The sequence below is a fragment of the Eptesicus fuscus genome, chromosome 3 (assembly GCF_027574615.1).
Source record: "Eptesicus fuscus isolate TK198812 chromosome 3, DD_ASM_mEF_20220401, whole genome shotgun sequence".
In the NCBI taxonomy this organism is placed as follows: Eukaryota; Metazoa; Chordata; class Mammalia; order Chiroptera; family Vespertilionidae; genus Eptesicus; species Eptesicus fuscus.
In genome coordinates, this window is record NC_072475.1 from 83,169,559 (window position 1) to 83,194,624 (window position 25,066).

Sequence of the window (25,066 nt, forward strand, 5' to 3'; positions counted from 1 at the left end):
AATCACCCCCAAATTTTAAGATGTGTGATATCAAATTTTACTATTTATAGTTGTGATGCTTAGAATAAGATTTAATCTGAATTATGTATAGATTTGTTAAAACAATATTTTCTTATTATATTATACTAGAGGCCCAGTGCATGGATTCGTACACCAGTGGGGTTCCTCGGCCTGGCCTGTGCCCTCTCACAATCTGGGACCCCTTGGGGGATGTTGGACTGCCAGTTTCGGCCCAATCCCCGCAGGCCAGGGGAGGAACCGTGCACTGGGCCTCTAGTATACATATAAGATCTTTGGTTAATCTCTTCCCGCCCTCCCCCCCCACCCCCCCTTCCCTCTGAGATTCATTAGTCTGTTCCATGTTTTCATGCCTGTGCATTAAGCGTCTGCCCCCTGGTGGTCAGTGCGTGTCATAGCTACCAGTCGGACGGTCGAATGGTCAGACAGTAAAATGGTCAGATGGTCACTTAGGCTTTTATATATAGAGATTTACATAAAATAAAAACAAGTTAGTTTTCTTCTCTGGTAAAATTTTGCCACTGTATGTATCTTCAATGTACTATATCCTATCCAGGTGGAAGTTTTATCCGGAAAGTTCTCCTTTGCTCTGGGTAGACGCTACATGGAAATAATCACAACATCTTCAAAATAGTTGATTCCTAAGGAAAGTTAATAGGGTTTGAACTTACAGAAATAGCTTTTCTTTGAATGTTTAATTTAGCATTATTAGTTCAATTTATATTTGGTTTGATGGAACACTGATACTGCTAAGCACTTGATCAAAAAAATTCTGATTATTTGTCCTGGATATAGTTTAATATTAACGTTTACACTAAAAAGCTTTTACTCTATGGATTATATGATTTTTATAAGTATGATGATTGTGAGTAAAACTGGTATTTCATTCTATGACAAGGCTTTCAAAAGAAGGTATGCACTCTACACGCTCTTCTTCTTCCACTCTTTGTTTACAGATGACTACAAGGCCATAGGTAATAGTAGAGCTACAGATAGAAAATGTATAACTAATTTTCTTATTCGCTGCATGAAGGAAATTCCTCAATGACCAGGAATTCCTTGAACTGTAATGTAAATGAAAAATGAATTTTGACATGTTAAATATTACCCTATCTCAAATATGTGTGTGTGTATGAGTGTTTATATATCAACTGAGATATACCCAAAACAAAAATCTAAATGGTCGGGGAGAGAATAACCAGAGAACTTATATGCATATATGCATAACCCATGGACACAGACAATAGTGTGGGGAAGGCCTGGGGGAAGGGGTGCCTAAGAGTGGGAGGTCAGAGGTCAATGGGGGAGAAAAGGGACATCTTTCAAAAGTTAAGATACATTTTTTAAAATGTGGCATTAACTCAATAGTCAGGGGCAGGTGATGTATAAAACTAACAGGAGACTGGACTATAGTAACATTCTTGATAAAATATTATCTGCAGTAAGTTGGAAAACAAGTCAAGTACTGATTTCTTTGTGTTGACTACTACTTGATGCATTTTGACAAGGTATTTCCAGAAACAGATGACCTCAGGCAATAATTGGCTGGGTTGAATGTTAAAAGAAAAAGGAATAGAAGAGTATAGAACTTCAGTGCTTTCATGATTGGAAAAGATGATTTCTTTCCCATAAAACAAAGACAAAACAAAACAAGGAAAGTCTTAAGCACCAAAGATAGATTAAGTTATCATAGTTAAACGAAGAGACTCATACTATGTCTAAGATTTCCCCTATCATATTATTTAAGATGACCTCAACTTAGTTGCCATTAAGTTGAGAAAGGCATGTGAAAATAGAGGCAAGTAGGTAAGTTAATAAATAAAACACACTTGAAAACTATGTCAAATAAAGAACTTTTGGTGTAGACTTTTTTATGTAGCTGCTGGCACATGGAAATGAAAAATAGATTAAAAGGCTGCTATGATTTTTAGGAAATCTCACTGCCTACATAGCATGAGTCTGGTCCAAAAGAACCTGTAGGTATAAAATTATCCTTAAGCCCCAAAATAGATGAGCATGAAACAAGTATGAAAGCTGTTCAGCCACCAATAACTACAGAAACTGCCAGGATAATAAAAGAAGCTCATAGATAGTAGGAACCAAGGGCCATTGAGAACAATGGATATGAGCATCCCACTGAATCAGTGTCCAGATCTGTTGAGGTTTTCACAGTGCCTGACCATTACTGCTATGGAGCACACACAGTCATACATTTCCCATTATTCTCCTCACTACTGGGAGTGCTCTATTTATGTCAACCATTGTTTTAAATGTATTTTGGGTTAGGGTTAGATATCTTGTCATTTAATTTTTGGGTCATCAGCTGACAAAAAGACATATCTGAATCTGATGGAGACTTTGTATTATCAGATATATGAGGATGACCATGGACCTTTTGTGGGTGAAGTGTCAGACTATTGCATAATAACCAAGTATCTACAAACATGTGGGCTTTCTCTTTCAAGATAGACAATTGTCACTGAAAAGTGACTACTGAGCCAGGAACGACATCTAACAACAACGCACACCTATTTGCAGGCAGGTGTGGTCACATAACGAGTACTCACTGCTGGTATGTGAAAGAAAATATGTCTCTTAAGAGCTGGGTTGGTTAAAAAGCATAAGTGCCATTTCCAACTTCTTTGACACAGAATTGGACACAGAAAACTACAGTCTCTAGGAGATGGTTGGTTCACTAAATGCAAGAAGTTTGGATTCCTGAATCCCTGGAAATCCTGTCAACCAGGAATAACAACATAAATTTTTTGATAAGTTCATTAGAGCTTTTAAGTTTTGTTTATAGGAGTAGGCTTTATGCAACTACAAAATCTCCAAGTAAAAAGAAGAAAGATAGAAATGGAAAACAAGTTAGCCTGCAAATACAATTCCAAATTACACAATCAACACTGATGCTTTCAAATACAGTCTATACAGTAACATCAGATTAATTTATATTATTTTGTTTTTATTTCATTGAGGTAACATTGGGTTATAACATTACTAGAGGCCCGGTGCACGAAATTCGTGCACAGAGGGGGGGTTGTCCCTCAGCCCAGCCCGTACCCTCTCCAATCTCGGACATCCCTCTCACAATCCAGGACTGCTGGCTCCCAACTGCTTGCCTGCCTGCCTTCCTGATTGCCCCTAACCGCTTCTGCCTGCCAGCCTGATCACCCCCTAACCACTCTGCTGCCAGCCTGTTTGCCCCCAACTTCCTCCTCTGCCGGCCTGGTTACCCCTAACTGCCCTCTCCTGCAGGGTTGATCACCTCCAACTGCCCTCCCTTGCAGGCCTGGTCCTTCTCAACTGCCCTCCCTTGCAGGCCGGGTGCCTCCCAACTGCCCTCTCCTGCTGGCCATCTTGTGGTGGCCATCTTGTGTCCACATGGGAGCAAGATCTTTGACCACATGGGGGCAGCTATATTGTGTGTTGCAGTGATGATCAATCTGCATATTACTCTTTTATTAGATAGGATAGAGGCCTGGTACAGGGGTGGGGGCCAGCTCGTTTGCCCTGAAGGGTGTCCTGGATCAGGTGGGGGTTCCCTTGGGGAGTGGGGCAGCCTGAGCGAGGGGACCTGTGGTGGTTTGCAGGCTGGCCACGCCCCCTGGCAATGCAAGTGGAGGCCCTGGTATCTGGAATTTATTTTCCTTCTACAATTGAAACTTTGTAGTCTGGAGCGGAGCCAAGCCTGGAGCTCCCTTCGAGGCCGGTAGCCATTTGTGTTGGGGTTATAATTGAAACTTTGTTGCCTTAAGTGGGTGGGCCCCGCCAGGGTGTGCGGAAAGCTTTGCTTCCCCTGTTGCCGGCGGCAGCCCTGGCCTGCTCTCTCAAGCTCCATTCTGCCACCATTTGTTTGAATTTGTTTACCTTCTGTAATTGAAACTTTGTAGCTTGAGTGGAGGCTTAGGCCTGCAACGGATATGGAAAGCTTGGCTTCCTCTGTTACCTGGAAAACCTTGCTCTCTGTGGCTGTAGCCATCTTGGTTTGGGTTAATTTGCATGCTCGCTCTGATTGGATGGTGGGTGTGGCTTGTGGGCGTGGCTTGTGGGTATGTTGGAGGTATGGTCAATTTGCATATTTGTCTATTATTAGATAGGATGTAATTTCAGGTGTGCAATTATAATTCAACATCTGTATATTCTATATCATGTTCACCACCAAAAGTCTAGTTTCCTTCTGTCACCATACAATTGACCCCTTTTTACTCTTCCTCTAACGCCCTCCTTTGGTAACTATCAATCTGTTGTCTGCCTCTGTAATTTGTTTTTGTTCTTGTATTTTTTGTTTGTTTTCTCTTAGTTTTTGTTTTATATTCAAAGTATGAGTAAAATCATCTACTATTTGTATTTTTATATCTGACATTTCACGTAGAATACCCTCAAGTTCCATCCATGTCACTGTAAATTTCACCGTATTTATGGCTGAGTAGTATTCCATTATGTGTGTGTTATACATATATCACATATTTGTTATTTACTTATCCATTAATGGACACTTAGGCTGTTTCCATATCATGGCTATTGTAAATAATGCTACAATAAACATAGGAGTGCATATTTTTTTAAAAAAAATAGTGTTTTTGTATTCTAAATACCCAGAAGTGAAATAGCTGGATCATATGGTAGTTCCATTCTTAATTTTCTGAGAAATCTCCATAATGGTTTCTATAGTGGCTGTATCATTTCATATTCCCACTAAGAGTATACAAGGTTCCCCTTTCTTCACATCCTCTCTAACACTTGTTTCTTGTCTTTTTTTTTTTTATAATTGCCATTATGGGTTGGTTAAAAGCTGAGAAGTGTAAGGATATCTTGTTGTGGTTTTGATGTGCATTTCCCTAATATTTCATGATGTTGAACATCTTTTAATGTGTCCGTTGGCCATCTGTATGTCTTCTTTGAAAAAATAAGTATTCAGATTTTCTATCCATTTTTTAATTAGGTTGTTTTTGTTTGTTGTTGAGAATAATTAGTTCTTTCTATCTTTTTGCATATTAACTCCTCACTGGATGTCTGAAATGGAAATAAATATATCTTTCCATTTAGTAGGTTGCCTTTTCATTTTGTTGATGGTTTACTTTGCTGTGCAGAAACTTTTTATTTTAATGTAGTCCCATTTATTTATTTTTGCTTTTGTTTCCTTGCTACTGGACATAAATCCACAGAAACATCTCTATGACTGGAGTAAGCCAGGAGCTTACTGCCTATGTTTTCTTTTATATATTTTACTAGGGGCCTGGTGCACGAAATTCGTGCACTGGGGTTGGGGGTCCCTCAGCCCAAACTGCCCCCTCTCACATACTGGGTGCCCTCAGGGGATGTCCTGCTGATGGCTTAGGCCCGCTTCCCACACTCCTTTGTGGGAGGCAACCGGGCTGATCAGGGGAAGGCACCAGCCCCATCACCCTGCTGCTGCAGCCACTGCCAGTCACCACAGCCACCAAGGTGTTTTCATCAACACGGACTCCAGTCCCTTCACCAAGAAAAAATGACAACTTTCTTTAGGCATTTTCAAGATGTGTCTTTCATAGGATTTGCATTTTTTTTTTTAATCCTCACCTGAGGGTATGTTCCCATTGATTTTTAGAGAGTGTGGAAGAGAGAGGGAGAGACAGAGAGAAACAACAATGTGAGAGGGCCACTTTGATTGGTTGCCTCCTGTATGAGCCCTGACCATGGGCACCAGGCTGGGGGGCATGCAGGGACCCCTGGGCCGCACGCAGCGGTGGCCGCCGGAGGTCTCCACACACCCCAGAGGCCAGCAGCCAGCCCCCCATCGTGTGTGCCAGGCTGGGGGCATGGACCCAAACTGCCTCTTGGTGCTGGAGCATTCCCAAGCAGCTGGGGGCACTATGGTGACATGGGATGTTCCCGCCCCGCCCCGCCCCCAGCCCCTTGGCGCCTGCAACTATAGGCTCAAAGTGGCCAGGGGGCGTTCTGGGACCCCTGCCACTCAGGACCTAAGCAAGGGGCCTACAGGCTCAGACTGGCCTGGGTCCTGATGATATTTGCGGGACCCAGCCCCTTGGCGCCTGCATCCTTAGGCTCCAAGTGGCCAGGGGGCATTCTGGGGCCCCTGCTGCTCAGGACCTAAGCACGGGCCTACAGGCTCTGAGCAGCTTAGGTCCGGAGGATATTTTCCCGGTCCCAGACCCCAGACTGCTGCAAGTGTTTGGGGGTGGGAACATTCCCGCCCCGCCAAGGCTCCCAGTGGCCAGGGGGCATTCTGGGCCCCTGCCGCTCAGGACCTAAGCGCAGGCCTACAGGCTCTGAATGGCCTGGGTCTGGAGGATGTTTACGGGACCCAGGCTGCTCAGCGCCCACATATGCAAATTATCCGCCATCTTGTTCGCTCTGATTGGCTGTGGGCGTAGCGGAGGTGCAGTCAATTTGCATGTTTGTCTATTATTAGGTTAGATGATTTCAAGTCTTTAATCCATTTTGAGATCACTTTTGTGTGTGGCATAATATAATGGTCTAATATCATTCTTTTGCATGCATATGTCCACTTTTCCAAACACAACCTTTTTTAAAAAAAATTTTTTAAACTATATTTTTTATTGATTTCAGATGAAGGGAGAGAGATAGAGAGATAGAAACATCAATGATGAGAGAGAATCATTGACTGGCTGCCTCCTGCATGTCCCCTACTTGGGGGAAATCAAGCCTGCAACTCGGGCATGTGCCCTTGGCCGGAATCGAACCTGGGACCCTTTAGTCCACAGGGCAATGCTCAGATATCCACTGAGCCAAACCTGCTAGGGCCAAACACGACTTTTTGAAGAGACTTCACTTTCTCCTTTATAGGTTCTTGGCTCCTATGTTATAAATTAGTTGTTCATATATGTATGGGATTATATCTAGGATGTTGATTTTGTTCTATTGATCCATGTGTCCTTTTTTCTGGCAATACCATACTGCTTTGGTTATTATAGCTTTTTAGTATATTTTGAAATCAGAGAGTGTGATACCTCTGGCTTTGTTCTTTTTCTTCCAGATTGCTTTGGCTATTCAAGGTCTTTTGTGGTTCCATATAAATTTAGAAAATTATTGTTCTACTAGAGGCCCGGCACATGAAATTCATGCAGGGGGTGGGGGGGGGAGGTCCCTCAGCCCAGCCTGGAACCTCTCCAACCCGGGACGCCTCAGGGGATGTCCGACTGTCCCTGGGATCGGGCCTAAACTGGCAGTCGGACATCCCTCTCACAATCTGGGACCACTGGCTCCTAACCGCTCACCTGCCTGCCTGCCTGATCGCCCCTAACTGCCTCTGACTGCCTGCCAGATCGACCCTAACTGCCCTCCCCTGCCTGCTTGATCGTCCCAACTGCCCTCCCCTGTCGGCCTGATCTCGCCCCAAACTGCCCTCCCCTGGCAGCCTGATCTTGCCCCCAACTGCCCTCCCCTGGCAGTCAGCCTGATCTCGCCCCAAACTGCCCTCCCCTGGCAGCCTGATCTTGCCCCCAACTGCCCTCCCCTGCCGGCCTGATTGCCCCTAATCCCCTGCCGACCTGATCTCACCACCAACTTCCCTCCTCTGTTGGTCTGATTGCCCCTAACTGCCTCTGCCTCAACCCTCACCACCATGGCTTTGTCCAGAAGGAAGTCGGACATCCAGAACATGGCCTGTCGACCCAGTCTAATTAGCATATTACCCTTTTAGTAGTATAGATAGGTTATATAGGATTGGATTGCTTAAATGGGGGGGGGCCTTTTTCAGCAGGAGGAGATGCTCTTGGCAGACAAAAATACATAATCCCTATATCTGGACTGATAGTCAGCTATATGCACTATACTGCCAAACCAGTCATTAAAAAATTGAACCACTTTCTTACACCTTACACCAAACAGCTGTTGCCCTTAAAACCCCTCCTCAGCCCCCATCTTAGGTTCTGCGGTTCACTCAGATTAGGTTATGAATGGTTGGTTTCTATGACAGTCAGTGTCAAAAGCTCTGCCTCCTAGGCAGCCATTGGCTCCTCGCAGTTCACCCAGATTTGGATCTGATTGGTTGGTTTCTATGCCAGTCAGCGTCTCCGGGCCTGATCAGAGAGGTGGGGCTGATCAGCAGCCCCCATGGCTGCTGGCGAGGCCCAGAGAGAAAGAGAGACAAGGGCTGATCAACAGCTGCCACGGAGGCTGTGGATGAGACCCTGCCTCTCTCTTCGGGCCTCTCTCCAGGCCTGATCCGTAGCCCCCTCGGCAGTCAGTGCTGGGTCGCCATGGCAACCCAGCACTGACTGTAGGAATGACTTTTGGTGTTCAGTCGTCCATTTGGTTGTTTTGGATGTTACGGACCCTGGCTCTTTATATATATAGATAGCTGGGAAAAATGCCTTTGGAATTTTGATAGGGGTTGAACTAAATATGTAGATTAAATTGGGTAGTATGGACATTTTAACGAAGTCAATTATTCTAATCCATGAGCATGGAGTATTTTTCCATTTCTTTGTTTCTTCAATTTCTTTCAACAATGTGCAACAGTATTTAATGTATAGATCTTCAGCTAAATATATTACTAGGTATTTTATTCCTTTCTTCACCTATTGAGATGATCATGCAAGTTTTATCCTTCACTGTGTTAATACAAAGTATTACATTGATTGATTTGTGGATGTTGAACCATCTTTGCATCCCTGGAATAAATACAGCTTGACCACAGTGTATGATCCTTTTAATGTATTGTTGTATTCAGCTTGCCAATATTTTGTTGAGATAATTACATTAATGTTATCAGAGATATTGGCCTGTAATTTTCTTTTTCTGTGTTGTTCTTGTCTGATTTTGATATCAGAACAATGCTGTCCTCCTAAAATGAATTAGGAAGCATTCCCTCCTCGAAAAAGCATCCCCCTTTTTAGAAGATTTTGAGAAGGATTAGATAGGTATTACCTTCTTTTAATATTTGGTAGAATTCAGCAGGGAAGTCCTCTGGTCCTGGATTTTTGGGAGGTTTTGATTATTGTTTCAATCTCCTTAAAAGTGATCAGTCTATTCATATTTTCTACTTCTTAATGATTCAGTTTTGGAAGGCTGTATGATTCTAAGAATTTATCCATTTCCTCTAAATTTTCTAATCTGTTGGTGGTGGGTAATCAGCTGTCAATGATACTTTGTACTTATGATACTTTGTACTTAATGTATCTTTTCAAAGAACCAGCTCTTAGTTTCACTGATGTTTTCTATTGTCTTTTTAATCTCTATTTCATTTATTTCTGCTTTGACTTTCATTCTTTCATCCTTCTGCTGACTTTGGGCTTTGCTTATTCTTTTCCTAGTCCCTTTAGGTGCGAGGTAAGACTGTTTATTAAAGATTTTTCTTTTTTCTTGAGGTAGGCTTGTTTTGCTGCTATAACTTCCCTCTTAGTATTGCTTTGTTGCATTCCATAGATGTTGGTATGTTGTATTAACAATTTCATTTGTCTCCATGTATTTTTTTTTTCTTTTTTGATTTCCTTATTAACCTAATAGTTGTTAGTGGCATGTTATTTAATCTCCACATGGGTAATTTTTCAAATATTCTTCTTGCATCTTATTTCTGGTTACACACTGTTGTGTTTCAAAAAGTTGCTTGATATAATTTTAATCTAGTTAAATTTATTATACTTGCTTTGTGTACCACCATAGAACCTAACCTTGAATTTTTTTCATATGTAATTGAGAAGGATGTGTATTTTGTTGCTTGTGGATGAAATGTTCTATATATAGTCATTAGGTTCATACAGTTTACAATGTCATTGAAAGCTGCTATTTCCTTATTGACTTTCTGTCTGGATGATCTATCCATTGATGTATGTGGGGTGTTAAAGTCCCCTACTATCATTGTGTTGCTGGCAATTTCTCCCTTTAGTTGCTTTATCAATTTTGGTGCTCCTATTCTGGTTACACAAATACTGATAAATGTGATATCTTCTTAATGGACTGTACCCTTTATCATTATATAGTGTCTGTGTCTTGTTATCTTTTTGACTTGCAGTCTGTTTTGTTTGATATAAGTATGGCCTCACCCTCTTTCTTTTAGTTACGGTTTGCTTGGAATATAATATTCTACTCTTTTACTTTGAACCTATATTGGTCTTTAGAGCTGTGATGAATCTCCTGCAGGAAGCATATAGTTGGGTTTTGCTTTTTATACATCCAGCCACTCTATGCCTTTTGATCTGTGAGTTTATTCCATTTACATGTAGAGTAATTATGAATACATGAGAGATTACTGCCATTTTAGCTTTTGTTTTATGATTGTTCTGTATCTCCATTAGCAGTATGTTGAATAAGAGTGGTGAGAATGGACATCTTTGCCTTGTTCCTGATCTTAGAGGAAAAGCTTTCAGTTTTTCACCACTGAATATATTAGTTGAGGTTTTATTATAGACTAGAGGTCCGGTGCATGAATTTGTGCATCAGTGAGGTCCCTCAGCCTGGCCTGTGGGATCAGGCCAAAATCAGCTCTCTGACATCCCCTGAGGGGTCCTGGATTGTGAGAGGGCATAGGCCAGGCCAAGGGACCCCACCGGTGTACAATTGAAGCCGGGGAGAAACATGGGAGAGCTCCAGGGCATAGCTAGCCCCTCTAGTTCAGTCCCAATCGACCAGACCCCAGCAGCAAGCTAACCTACTGGTCAGAGTGTCTGCCCCCTGGTGGTCAGTGCATGACATAGCAAGCAGTTGAGCGCCCTTAGCATATCACTAGTATATTATGCTTTGATTGGTTGAACAGCTGACCAGTCGACTGGACACTTATCATATTAGGCTTTTATTATATAGAACTAGAGGCCCAATGCATGAAAATTCATGCAAGAGTAGGCCTTTCTTCCCCTGGCTGCCAGCACCAGATTCCCTCCGGCACCTAGGACCTGGATTTCCCTCCTCCAGCTGCCCACAGGCACCCAGGACCCGAGCTGGCTTCCCTCAGGCCCTGGCTTCCTCAGGAAGGACATGCGGAATGACATCGGAAGATGTCTGGTCTAATTAGCATATTACCCTTTTATTATTATAGATGGCCTTTATTATGCTGAGGTACTTTCCTGTTATTACTATTTTATTGTTTTAATTATAAATGGATGTTGTATCCTATCAAATGTTTTTTCTACATTTAACGTTAGATTCTTATGAATAGGGAAATAATATTTTCAGATTGTTGAGAAAAATAATAGTCACCTAGTATTCTATTACCAAATAAATAACCACTGATGAGAGAAGAAAAAATACAGTATTTTAAGATATGTACCAAATAAAGAGCTTAAATGCTTATAGAACCTTGCCAAAATCTACCAAAGCAAATATACTTCAGCATATGAAATATTGAACCCAGAAGAAATGAGATAATGATAAAAGCTACCAAATATAAAATCTGTTAATATATCTTAGTATATCTATGTGTTGACTTTATAAGCCTATTAAGTTGATTCCTTTATAAGGCAAAACTAAAATTCTAGACAATCTAGAAAAGTTGTAATTTCTTATGGGTAGCATGGTAAGTTATATTTTGAAAGAGAATAGAAATGCTGAATAATTTTATCTCCTCCTATAAATATATATATATATGTTAAGAAAGGATTTACAAATAGGTATAGTCCATATATAAGTATGATTTATAACTTCCAAGTCAGCAGAGAGTAAAATAGGTACAAAAATAGAAGTCATAAATCTTTTAAAATTATTTACTAAAAATAATCATTTCAGCCAGTGTATGTTTTAATCTATTTTTAAAAATATTATAATTATTTAACTTCATTTGCTTAGAAATAATGCCTTCCATTTTTAGACTACTCCTCTAAGCCTTTTGATTTCATATTCTTCTCAAGCTGAATGAAAGTCTAGAATTGTTTCAATGAAAAGCAGCTTTATTTAGAATTGAAGGTTATATTGTAAAAGATCATATTTAGTTTGTGAAAACCTTCAGATCATGAAAATACTATCTGAGCTAATAAGTCTGCCCTTTTTTTCCTGATCCCAATTTCACCTTTCAGGTTGTCATTATATCCTCAAACCTCCTCACTTAATACCAGCAAATTCTAGTGTCTCAAAATTTCTTAATGCTCTCTGCTTCCACAATCATCTCTGATAACATGATTAGAAAGAAAATAATAATCACAAAGCATAAATGTTTCTGAACTGCAACAGAGGACAAAACCATGAAAGCTTTAACAACACTCTTCAGGAAATCAAATCAATAACTTTGTCACCAATGGCCCTGAATGTGCCATTCATCCCAGTGAATAATAATGCAATGGTCCAAGAATTGCCACCATCCTTTCCTCCTGAATTTTAAAGCAGCAGTAAAGGAAAAAATAAAAAAATATTTCTAGAAAGAGGAATTTTTTAAAATTCTCAATATTTCAGAACTTTAATTTTCATAGCCAAATGTTATTTTGTTAAATTATATCATGTGATACTTAAAGGTTTAAGGAATGTGTCCTTTCTATATATATTTGCTAGCAGGTCTAAAATCCTCAAACCTAACTAATAGCTCTAAGTACAAATGCCACTACCTTAATGAGATTTATTCCAAATTACTATCTAAGAGGACTTTATTAGAGATTCATATGTCACTTCATACTCACAAATGAACAAAAATTGTATTCAATATTGCATGTTAAATGTTTCCAATTATTTCTCCCATAGTGTTAAAATATTCTTAGATATATGAAGTGAAAGACTACTTGATGTAAATTAATGTTTAATGAATTAATGTTATTTTTAAATTCAATTTATTGTTAAATAAATTAAGACACTTAAAAATTAAATCTGTAGCATCAATATGCCTAAGTATGATATTTTAATTATGAGCCTACAAAATAAAATAAAAAGTTATGAAAGATAATTTGAGATTTGAATCAAGAATAAAATACTGCTTATTATAGATAATAGAATAACCTAAATTACTGTGCTTAGTTTTAAATTTAAGCATCTCTGCTTAATATAATGTTTATGTCTAATTAAACCTGATTTATAGCAAGGATAAGAGTGCCTCCCTCTTTTGTGCTTCTAAACTTTGGATCTAGATAAACCTCAACAATATTACAGAGAAAGGAACCACATGTTCACACATTCAGTAATACAACATTTAGGGTAAAATATAATAAACTAGAGGCCCGATGCATGAAGATTCGTGCAAGAATGGGCCTTCCTTTCCCTGGCTGCCGGCACCACCTTTCCTCTGGCCAGAGCTGCCTTTTCGCTCTGGCCTGGAGCTGCCTTTCTGCCTTCCCACGCTGCCCAGAGGCCCGGAGCGGCTGGGGCGGTATGGGAATGCCTGTGTCGTCGCCATGGCAATGACGCAACTGTCCCACCCCGCCCCTGGCTGCTCGGTGCCTGCATATGCAAATTAACCCACCATCTTTGTTGGGTTAGTTTGCATACTCACTCCTGATTGGATGGTGGGCATTGCAAAGGTATGGTCAATTTGCATCTTATCTTACTCTTTTATTAGTGTAGATTATTTAAATGTGATTAATATACATTGCTCATTTGATATTGATAGTATGGGTAAATATATTTTAAACCAGCTTATTGTGTTTTCATTACATAGCAGACTAAAATTATCAAATCTATTCAAATAAATTATGAAAATTCCTAAAACCTAATTGTAATTTTTCTTATTTATCATCTCTAACAGAAAATATACAGATAAATCTATATATTTTTCCATAATTCTTAGTAGCCTGGATTTCATAGTGAATGTGCAGATCCTGTTATACTAGTGCCCATATCAGACTCAAGGAAATGAGAATACAGAACACAGGGCCTAATTAATGATCAGAACTTAGGGTTCCTCTGCAGTTTTTGGTTAGGCAGGAAAGCATCAAGGTAAGGACATGGATGCCTGGAATGAGAAAATTAAAGAGGAAGAAAGGAAGAAGTGAAGAAGAGGAGAAAGAAGGAAAGTACGAAGGAAAGCACATGAAAACCAGGTTGAAAAAAATCTAGGCTTCAGTTCTCAATCTAGTATTAGTTACTAAGTGGCCCCAGGGAATAACAGTCTGTTCTCAGTAACTTAGCATCCTGATTCATAAAATGAGAGAGAAAAGCCTTTTCTAAGGTTTTCTAGATGAAAACACTACAACCTTTCAATTTCAAGGAATGAGAGAAAAACGAGCATACTGTAGGTGCATCAATATTGTCTATCTTTACTCAATAGAGCCTGGTTATCAGGGTCTTATGATCATTTACATCAATAAATTTCAGGGTACTTCATTATAGACATGATTTTAAATATAATTCTTTGATCTTACAATGTTGGTGAAACAGACACATAAATAATTAGTACAGACTACATTACAGAGGAGAGAGGGATTAACTTCTTGAAGACCTATATATATGGCATTTGTGTTAGACTTGGAAGGATGAAAAAGCAAAAAGAAAGAAACACTAAGCATCTAGATAAAATATTTTTAATATATTTTATTGACTTTTTACAGAGAGGAAGGGAGAGGGATAGAGAGTTGGAAACATCGATGAGAGAGAAACATTGATCAGCTGCCTCTTGCACACCCCCTACTGGGTATGTGCCCACAACCAAGGTACATGTCCTTGACCGGAATCGAACATGGTACCCTTGCATCCGTAGGCCGATGCTCTATCCACTGAGCCAAACCAGTTAGGGCTACATAAAATATTTTTAAAAGCAGAAGATAGGAAACATACTACATGGATTGTTCAAAAGTAATAAAAACAGAACAGGAGATAGACTTTGAAAAAGTTAGAATAGGACAAGGTCAAATTGTGAAGCCCTTTGGATGTTATGGTGAATAACTACATTTAACGGATATGCCAGAAAGAAAGAAAAATTAGGATAATTTCCTAAAGTGAACTATATTAAAATAATTATTAGGATTTGTACAGTAAGCAACCTTAGGAACTCAAATATCCCACATATGAGTGAAGCCAAATTAGATGTCCAGCTTTGTTAAACATCCCAAAAAGTGCAGTTATGTAAGGGCTCCAGATAAGACCAGCAGAAGAATCACCCAGCTTAGCCCAGTCTGTATTTCCAGATAGTAAATTAATAATTTGTGGAAGACAAGGGGCACTGTTATAGAAAAAAAATTAAATTGTGGCATTTGCTTTGGTACTAAACAGATTGTAAAGGCTGGAAGAATAGCAAAGAGTTGAGGGTAGAAGAGAAGCAAAGCAATTGCTATTGGAGATAATAAAAGGTAACACCACCTGTGATAACTGGGAAAATAGAAAAAAATTTCATAATAATGTTGTGAATCAAATTAAGACTGTTTCTCAGCTCTTGAAACTGGCAACTAGCACATGGATGATTCTTATAAATGAGCATGATGACTCAGAGGGCAGAGTGATGAAGCCAAAGCCACAGAGAACCATTCCCTGCCTCTATAGTAATGGATCCTTACAGCATCTATCAGGACTTCAGAATCACAATGAACCAGTGACTGCTGTATAATTGCCTTTAGAAATTGAAGGCTCTTTTACAGTGGTCCTGTCCCTGTCCTGTATAGGTTGTATGTGTGAGGAACAATAAGTTTCATTTTAGTTCTTAGTTCTCCAGGTCAAGAGAAACTTTAGCTTCATACACATCTGGAACTGATTTCAATGATGCTCTTCTTGACTTCAACACAATGTCATATGAGATAAATCTCTGGGAGGGTGTGGGTATTTGTGCATGACAGAAAACATTAATCATGAGAAACTAGATAGTGAACTGTGGTACACTATCACATTGGCAACTCACTATAAACATACTTCCAGGTATTCAACCCTTGTGTAGTCCCATCATATACTCACTTTGTACCTGGCCATGTGACAAACTCTCTCTTAAGCCAGCTACTGTACTGTAAAAAGGCTTGAACTAGATTTTTAAATGATGAGAGGCCATCTAAAGAAAGCCCCTAGAAGATAAGAGATCATCTTGAACATTGCAACTCCAGTCAAGCTCACAGCTGGAAACAGCTGCATCAGTGACCTCTGCTTTATCTACATTAAGCAGAACTACCCTGGCTGAGCTCTGAGAAATCATAAGTCTTTGTGATTTTACACTAATCAGTGTTGGCTCTTTTGTCTCAAAAGGAGCTGATAACTGAAACATATACTCTATTTATATTTATTTCTACCAACTACCGAAGTGATTAATAGATAGTAGATATTCATAAATGTTAATAACTTAAATTAATTGTTCTAACAGAGCAGATGAAAATTTACACACACACACACACATACACATATGGTGTCACATTAATACTTGAAGTATGGTTTATTCATATAAATTCCAATTAATCTGCTAGTTAGGTATGTGTAATACAGAGATTAGCTTGGGAAATAACTTGTTGATTGATGGCAATAGGGTCAAGGATAAAAATATTATCAGAGGATAGAAATGAGTGATATGAAGGAAAACATCACGAATGCACACTGTACACTCATGTCTCTGCACTCCAACAAATTATAAAATAGGTAACAAGCCATAAAAACAGATGAGTCTAGCAGCAGCTCTAGATGAGCTGATAATGATTATCATTTGTTAAAAATCAATTTTGCTAAACAATGGAAGGAATTTTAAGGAATGTACTGGTACATGAGAATGTAACTTCACAGAACAAGCATATTAAGTAAAAAACCATCAAGCCATCAATGATTGTCATTACTTGTATTTCTATAGTCAACACCATGAAAAAATACACATATTTAATAATAGCTAATTACATAAATTGTTATGTCATAAAATGACTCTCTAAATATTTTTAAAACTTTATTTTTACCAATTAACACCCAGCTTCTCCTATTTTAAAATATGGTAGAACTACATGGATAGTATGTCTAATATGTTTATCCCAAGTTCTTATTGTCTTCTTAATCTCATTGAATAATTACTCATATATATGAATTTTTCTTTAGAATATTTTCCAATGTAAAATATTTTATAGAATCCACCAAACAATACTTATGACTAACTTTTCTTCCATTATAAATCTTTGTTTTGAGTAAATAACATTTTTAAATTCAATTTATATTGATATACTTCAATGAAATATATTTTAATTTTTAAATAGTAAAATTGGCTTATGCTTCATAAGAATATACTGCAGACATTTTATACAAATATTAAAATTTTAAATGGCCAACATACTCATCATTGGAAGTGCTAGTGAACTTTTCAAAACCCAAGTGTTTTTTAAGTATATAAAATCTTTAAATATTCACACATATTATTCATAACCCTTTAGTACATAAAAGCATGTTTTTCTTATTTATTCTCATCCTTTTAATAAGTATAAATATAGAACCAACAAAAGTCAATAAATTCAATATAGTGCAATAGAAAACAAACGTATATAATTTACTATTGAGAGTTGAATATATCTACTTTGTTACTATTTGCCCAACAATAAACCTATTTCTATATTCATGTGTTGATTATGAGTCCTAAATACAAAAGAAATTCATATAGATTATCTTCGTTAGGGATATGTAATATTTTAAATGTATGTATTTATTAGATTAATAAACCTTAATAAAATAATTCACATAAAGAAAAATAATTTCATTTGGAAAACTATAGGTATTATATTATCATAACAATGTGAAATGGAATAGTTCTAAACTTAAAAGGCTGACACTTAAACGTATAATAAATTTGAATGTTTCTTACCATGGCAAGAACCCTCAATCTCTTCATATCCTGTACTGCAGATGCACCTTCCAAGAGGAACCAGCCAATCTCCATCAGCTCCACAATATAGTTTAGGAGTGTCACGCTCTTCTGCACTCTTCACACAAGCACCCCTTACTTCAACCAAAGAGGAAGAGTCAACCCTTGGGATGGTGTCAGGAAACATGGCCAAGTTACGTACAGTGAAGGGGCACTTTTTGTAGAAAACACGGACTGATACCAGGGCAATGCATGCCCCAATGTCTTGAAAAGCCAGATAAAATCCTTTCCTTTCTATAGGCCCCACCTCACGAATTTCAGTGTTGAGCTTGAGGATGCGATCACCCAAATCCATCTGGGTAAAACTTTCATCAGCAGCAATTGTATCGATCTTTGTATACTGGCTTGGCTTGAATTTAATTCCATGGGACTCATCTGATTCCACATAGTACAGATTAAATGTTTCTTTGCAAGTCCCCAAAACCCATGGGATGCTGTTACAATCCCTCAGCGTGAACTTCATTTCCACATAAATTTTCTGAGCTGCATCTCGGGAGATCCAGTTCGTACGAAGCCAATTGTTTTGATTTGGTTCCATTACATTGCATACCTGGTATGTGTGAATGGGCCTGTTATGTTCATCCATTTCAGTAATGGCATCCCACTGCAAAAATAATAATAATAAATGTTTATAAAACTACAGTGGTTAAACAGAAATTATTACTTTCCAAATTTTCTATTTTTGCAAAAGAAAATGAATAAAAAGGATACAACTAAAGCTAGTCCAAGCAACTATACACCAATATTTTAACCATGACCTTTGGTTAGGAGTATGGGTTTTGGACATACCACCTGTCCCGGTGAATCTTAACTTTCTATATAATAGTTGCATGATCAAGGGCTACTAAATTTAAACTCTGGTTTTCTTAAATGTAAAATGCACCTAGTTTCACAGGGTTGTTGTAAGGCATGAGTTAATTAATATACGCAAAGCACTTCAAATAGTTTCTGGTACACTATAACAAAATAAAATGGCATATCTGATCAAATAACTAGACCAATGACAAATGTACTCTGGTTTCCCATCTATCCTCATAGCCAATTTGCCACCAATTGAGTATATTTACCATTATTCAATTAAATATTTACATGTTTATTTTAACAAGAGATAGATATAGATAAGCCTTAGATTTATTCAAGAAATATTTAACAGGCAATGTTCTGGACCCTGGGAATACAGCAATTAACAAGCTAAACAAAACACCTTGCCTTTATGGATCTAACTTACAGTGAGGAGAGACAATAACAATAAAAATTGTAGCCCTGGCTTGTGTTGCTCAGTGGTTATAAGCATCAGCTCCCCCCAGCATCCATGGGTTATGGGTTCCATTCCTGGTAAAGGGCACATACCTGGGTTGCAGGTTTGATTCACAGCCTGGTTGGGGTGCATGTGAGAGGCCACCAATTGATGTGTCTCTCTCACATCATTGTTTCTCTCTCTCTCTCTCTCTCTCTCTCTCTCTCTCTCTCTCTGTCTCTCTCCCCATCCCTCCCTACTTTCCACCCTCTCTGAAAAGTAATAGAAAAATATATCCTCATTCTCTGGGACTCATCTGATTCCACATAATATAGAATTTTTATAAAATATTAAAATTGTAAGTGAAGAATTTGCATAATATAGTAGCAAGTACAATGGGAAAAATTAAGGCAGGAAGGTGGAGAAGAGGGTTGCGATTTTAAATAGAGTTTCCACAGAAGGTCTTACTGAGGAAGTGACATTGGACCAATGTCTCAGAGTTGAGATAGTGAACCTTGAGAAAATAGCACAAATATCCTGAGACAGAAATGTACAGGTATATTTTAGGAACTCCATGAGTGGGCTCTAGAAACACACTAGGCAATAAGAATAGAAAATCAGAAATTAGCAAAAAAAATAACAACCCTTTACAAGCTTTCTAAGCACTTTGGCTTTTATTCTGAGCTGGATCACTAAATATATTGCTTCTGCATTTTACATAAAAGCATTCTGCCACCTATTTAAGTAGAAGAACCTTATTTATCCTTTTAAAAAAATTTAATGAAAATCTTTGAGTACTTTGTAATTGTTATTGTCAGTATTTATGCATAGAATATTGCATAAGTCTATAATATAAATTTATATTGTAATTGCATTTTATTTGTATATAGTTGTAATTTTCAACATAAAAACCATTCTGAGAACTTTATAGCCAGTTTGGGGAAACAGGCTATTCACCATAGTTTCTCATTTATATGAAAGTTTAGTGGAAATTATAAACTATTTTTATAGTGAATAAATGTTCAATTTTCTTGATTTTATACTGTAGTGATTTATAATAATAAGATTATTTAATGCATTCTGTTTATAGTTTCTCATTTTAATTGGCTATACAGAGTCATTTAATCAAGGCTGGTTGAGTGTCAATTATCATAGTTCCTAATAGAATGGCTACTATCTTCAGTCTACAAATCTATTTTGAGACTAAGTACTTTTAATTATCTATCATCAATTTCCACAAATAAAGTATTTACATTATCCACCAAGGAAACTTAAAAATATTCTGTATCTAAAGTTTTCATTTGGAAGTTGCTTGCTTGAAATTCAGAGTATTTTCCAGAAGTAACAGTAAGTTTCTGTGAAAAGACTTTTGTACACACACTGAGGAGACAAAGGGAAGCTGGGCAAATAGGGTGTTATAGTAATAATGATAAGAATAATATAGAATAAGTATCAAAGTGTGGAATTACAGTGTGATATTAAAATATGATGTTAAGAAGTATTAAATGTAATGTAAACAGGTTGATTAAACACCCCTGAGTGGCCTGTATGCAGAAAAAAAAAGTAAAGTGATCTGTTCCCCATATGTAAAACCAGATATGCAAGGCTCCTGGGACCCGCTGATAAGACACACTGAAGACGCCCATCTAGGCACATAAAAAGAGGAAGCACCAGAGGAAGATCAGAGAGGCTGCTCTGCTCCTCCACAGACGGTCACTCTCCACCCCCCTTCCTGCAATCTGCCCAAGCTCTGCCGTGAACTGTGAGTCCAAACAGTGAGCCGGAAACTGAGGCCTCAAACAAGACGCCGAGCCGCAGCTGCAACGTCCAACGTCCAGTGTGTGTGTCTGTCGGCGCGGATCCCCGGGTGGCCTGCCGAGGTCTGGAAACCACCAGGACTCTGGTAAATAAACCGTGAGTGATTCGTGCATTGCATGTCTGTCTCCTGTGTAATTTATGCTTGGTCAATATTAAGTAAGTACCTTGGGTAGTACGTGTCAGTTTAGAGACTGGCTGAGGCACCCTTGGTCACCTGTGCTTACGTCCCTGAAGGAGAAATTGGGACATAGGGACAGGACCACAGGAAGGGAAATGAAACTGAAAACCCAGCAGGACGGACTCACTAGGACAACCTGGCTGGGCAGGAAAGGACAGCACACACAAGAGACAAATGTTAAAATGTATGGATGTTGCTAAGACAGGCAGCTTGCTGATAACCAACCACCAGGTACTAAGGTGTAAAAACCAATCCCAAGGATGTTGCTAAGACAAAATTCTTTGGAAGGACCAATCAGGAACTAACAAGCATACATAAAAAAAGTGCACGCACTTCCCCTCTCTCTCACCCTCCTTGCGCTAGATTTTTGAGTTAATGGCAGGAGGTGCACTCCCCATCGCATGGCTTATGGCCACGTGGGCCTCCACACATGGACTATAACACTTTAATTAGCTTGGATACTGAATTACTCCCGACTGTAACATGAAAAAGGAAGCTCTGGCACTGGTCTGCTCCTGGAATCCCAGTAGTACCTTTTCCAGGATTGGCTTCTCTCAATAAACTTCAGTTCCACTAATGATTTTTGCCCACGACCTCATTCTTCAATTTCATGAGACAACGAACTTGAACTCAAACACCCACATTTCAGTTTTACACCCATTGTTTGTCAGGGTAATCCAATAATCTCACAGAGACTCACATAAAATTATCCATCTTAATACTTTTCATCCTAGCATATCATGGGCCTTAGTAAGTGTTCAAAGGATAGCAATGCTCATGAACTGAGGTGGTTTTGTAGGTTTGGCCAAGAAGTGGGGGGACTTGGACCTTAAAGAATTATAAGATTCAATAAGGCAGAGGGAGAAGAGTAAATAGAAATTATTGTATAACACTAACCTCTATGAATACACATTAGAGACATTTTAGCCCTGTACAACATACATATATTCAGTGGATAAAAGTTTTTGTCCCTATTTAAAACAAACAAAGACATAATTTATTCTCTGCTGTGAAATACTTATATGTACACAAACCTAGTAATTGTAGAAATCACATAATGGAAATATGTATCAAACCAGTCATTAATTCTGCTGTTAAGTTGGTCAATTCAGTCAGCTGCATGCATTTATATAATAGCAATAAACCCAAAATACTCTGTCTCCTCAAGCTCATTAAAAAACAAACAAACATGTTTTATATGTAGGTATTAAAATAAAATACCGCCCCAGACAGTTTGGCTCAGTGGATAGAGCGTCAGTCTGTGGACTAAAGGGTCCCAGGTTCAATTCTGGTCAAGGGCACATGCTTGGGTTGTGGGCTCAATCCCCAACAGGGGGCAATGATCTCTCATCATTGATGTTTCTATCTCTCCCTCTCCCATCTTCTCTGAGATCAATAAAAAATATATTTAAAAAATACAAATATATAAAAAATTACCAATATACCTAATGTAGAAAAGAACACAGTAAATTAAAAATAAATCATACATGTTCTGCATAAAATATCTTGCAAACTATATCTGTTCTTATGGCCTGGATGAATAAAATAGAAAGCTTTTTCTGTCTCATGGTTATTTTATAAGCCCTTTCTTTGAATCAAGGAGTAGATAAATGATTTACAAACTGATGGATGGAAAAGTTTTCCTACTCAATGAGAAGTTTTTGTTAAGCGAAAATTAGTTGTATAACAAAAGTTTCTTTCTTTAAGAAACTTCAAGGGCACCTTAGATGTAATGACTCCTAAGGACAAATATTTAAATTAAATTTATATTTGTTAAAGCTTTTTCACAAATATTAACTCCTTTGATCCTCATCAGTCCAATTAAAGTAAGACAGATAATTTCTGTTTCACATTACTAATAAAAAAATCTAACACACATATCTAGGAATTAAATTAATTGTTTGGTGAGGCATGGACCCACCAGGCCTTCTAACTTAACTTTCTGTATTTTATAAGTTTTGCTGGCCTCAGACAGATTGCACCTTCCCGGACTAGCAAATTCTTAGAGACAGCAAAGGGCTCTGGCATAGAGAATATCTTTCATATGCAAACCTTGTTATAACTTTTTATGCCCAAAAGGAATTTAGCTATTTGGTCTACTTTACTTAGCTTGCTATGGAACTACATAAAACAAAACAAAACAATACAAAAACCTAACTGTGTGTAGGTGGGGATGGGTTTTAGAGAACCCTTAGGCATAAATGGATTAAGTACTGTTCAGAGCTCTTTACATTTCCTACCACTTCCAACAAACATTTGCATTAAATGGGACTGCCCAAGAGATCCATTAGTGGAGAAATGTCTTTGGGTGTTATAAAGCATTAGGCTGTATTCACACACTTTGACAACTTCAGTCATGTGCCAAGTGTTCTTTAGTGGGTAAAAACTCCTCCCCCCTTTTAAGACAAGAAAACACATAAACCATTTTCTAATGTGAAATATTTAGATTTATGTAAACATTGTAATTGATTAAATCATCACATCTATCATTAATTGTGCTGTAAAAATAGTTGGTCAATTCTGTCAGCTTCTGGCTTTTACATAGTAGGAACCAAACTTGCAATATTCCAACTCTTCTACCTCATGTTGTTTATTTGATTTTTTTAATATTTTAATATAATATAAAAATAACTCAGTAAAGTAAAACTCAAATTATACATGTATTAAAAAGATAAACTGAGGCAGTCATTGGGGAATCAGATGACCTTCCTTTTGAGGCAACAGCGGGAGGCTAGGTAGTCAGGAATCAGGACTATGGGACAGGGGAGGAAATAAAACTGGGGAACTAAGGAAAAAATATGTCAACAAACAGAAAACAACTCCGAGACCATGTGGATTCCAGCAACAGAGAGGAATCAACAGGACTACTCCAGCCATCAAGACAGAAGAGAAGCAGTCCAGAGATAGAAGACGCTGATGTGGCCTTCCCATACTAGCAGTTAGCAGCTGTGCGTCACTGCAGGTTGCCCAGGACCAAACCAGAGAGAGTCGGACCTGCATTACCACCATTTGTCCACCATCCAGAGCTGAAAAGTCAGTGCCGACATGTACACATAAGGACCTGTTGCACATTGAAATTGGGTCTCAAAAGAGCTGTTGGCCCAGAAAGAAACTCACTACAGACTGATTCATTTGCCTGTCAGCATAACCATTATTGCTTGTCTCATTTTCGGTTCTTATAAGTGTATTTCTAATAGCACATGATCTCACTCATCTAGGGAAATAATGAACAACATAGACTGATGACAAGAACAGACCCAGAAACAAGGAGGCATGGATCAGACTGTCGGGCCTCAGAGAGAGGGTAGGAGAGGGTGGGGGTAAAGGGGAGAGATCAACCAAAGGACCTGTGTGCAAGCATATGAGCCTAACCAGCGGTTAAGGACAACAGGGGGGTGGGGGCATGCGTGGGGAGGGGTGTGGGATGGGAATGGGGGGATGAGGACAAATATGTGATACCTTAATCAATAAAGAAATTTAAAAAAAAAACAACAAAAAACTGGGGAACCCAGCTAGGTGAAGTTACTAAGGCACCCCAAATTAGTGGAGAAGGAAGGTCACATGCAAGAGTCATGAACTTTAAAATATATAGATATTGCTAAGACAGGTAGCATGCAGATAACCAATCACAAGGTAGTGAGGCATACAAACCAATTCCAAGGATGTTGCTAAGGAAAAATTCTTTGAAAGGACCAGTCAGAAGCTAACCTGTCTGTAACATGAAAAGAAAGCTCTGGACACTGGCCTGCTCCAGGAACCCCAGCTGCACCTTTTGTAGGATTAGCTTCTCTCAACGAACTATCATTCTGCTAACCATTTTTGACCATGACTTCAGGCTTTGATTTCGTGAGAGAACTCACTTGGACTCAAAAATCCCACATTTTGGTTTCACTTTCTCAAAGAACGAAAAATGGTCTTTCTAATCAAATAGTCTCTCTAATCAAGAATATTCAGATATTTTTTTCTGATAAGTTGACCCAACACCCAGGGTTCTAAAATATACCTCTCAAATTTATACCTCTTCCCTTTGAAAATCTTTAGAATTCAATGGGAATGTAAATCGTTATTTTAAAAATAAACTGAAACATTTTAAAATAAAAGCATACAGTCTTTTTCTCAACATAGAAAGCTAATTATA

The 25,066-nt window shown here is 38.4% G+C and overlaps 1 protein-coding gene across 1 annotated transcript in view; it reads right to left on the minus strand.

Annotated features, from left to right (window-relative positions):
• EPHA6 (EPH receptor A6) overlaps positions 1–25,066 on the minus strand; it is a 1,030,425-nt gene that overhangs the window by 831,747 nt on the left and 173,612 nt on the right. Inside the window, exon 3 of the mRNA XM_054714059.1 lies at positions 17,636–18,299. Coding sequence (XP_054570034.1) covers positions 17,636–18,299 — 664 coding nt within the window. The remainder of the gene's footprint in view (positions 1–17,635; positions 18,300–25,066) is intronic.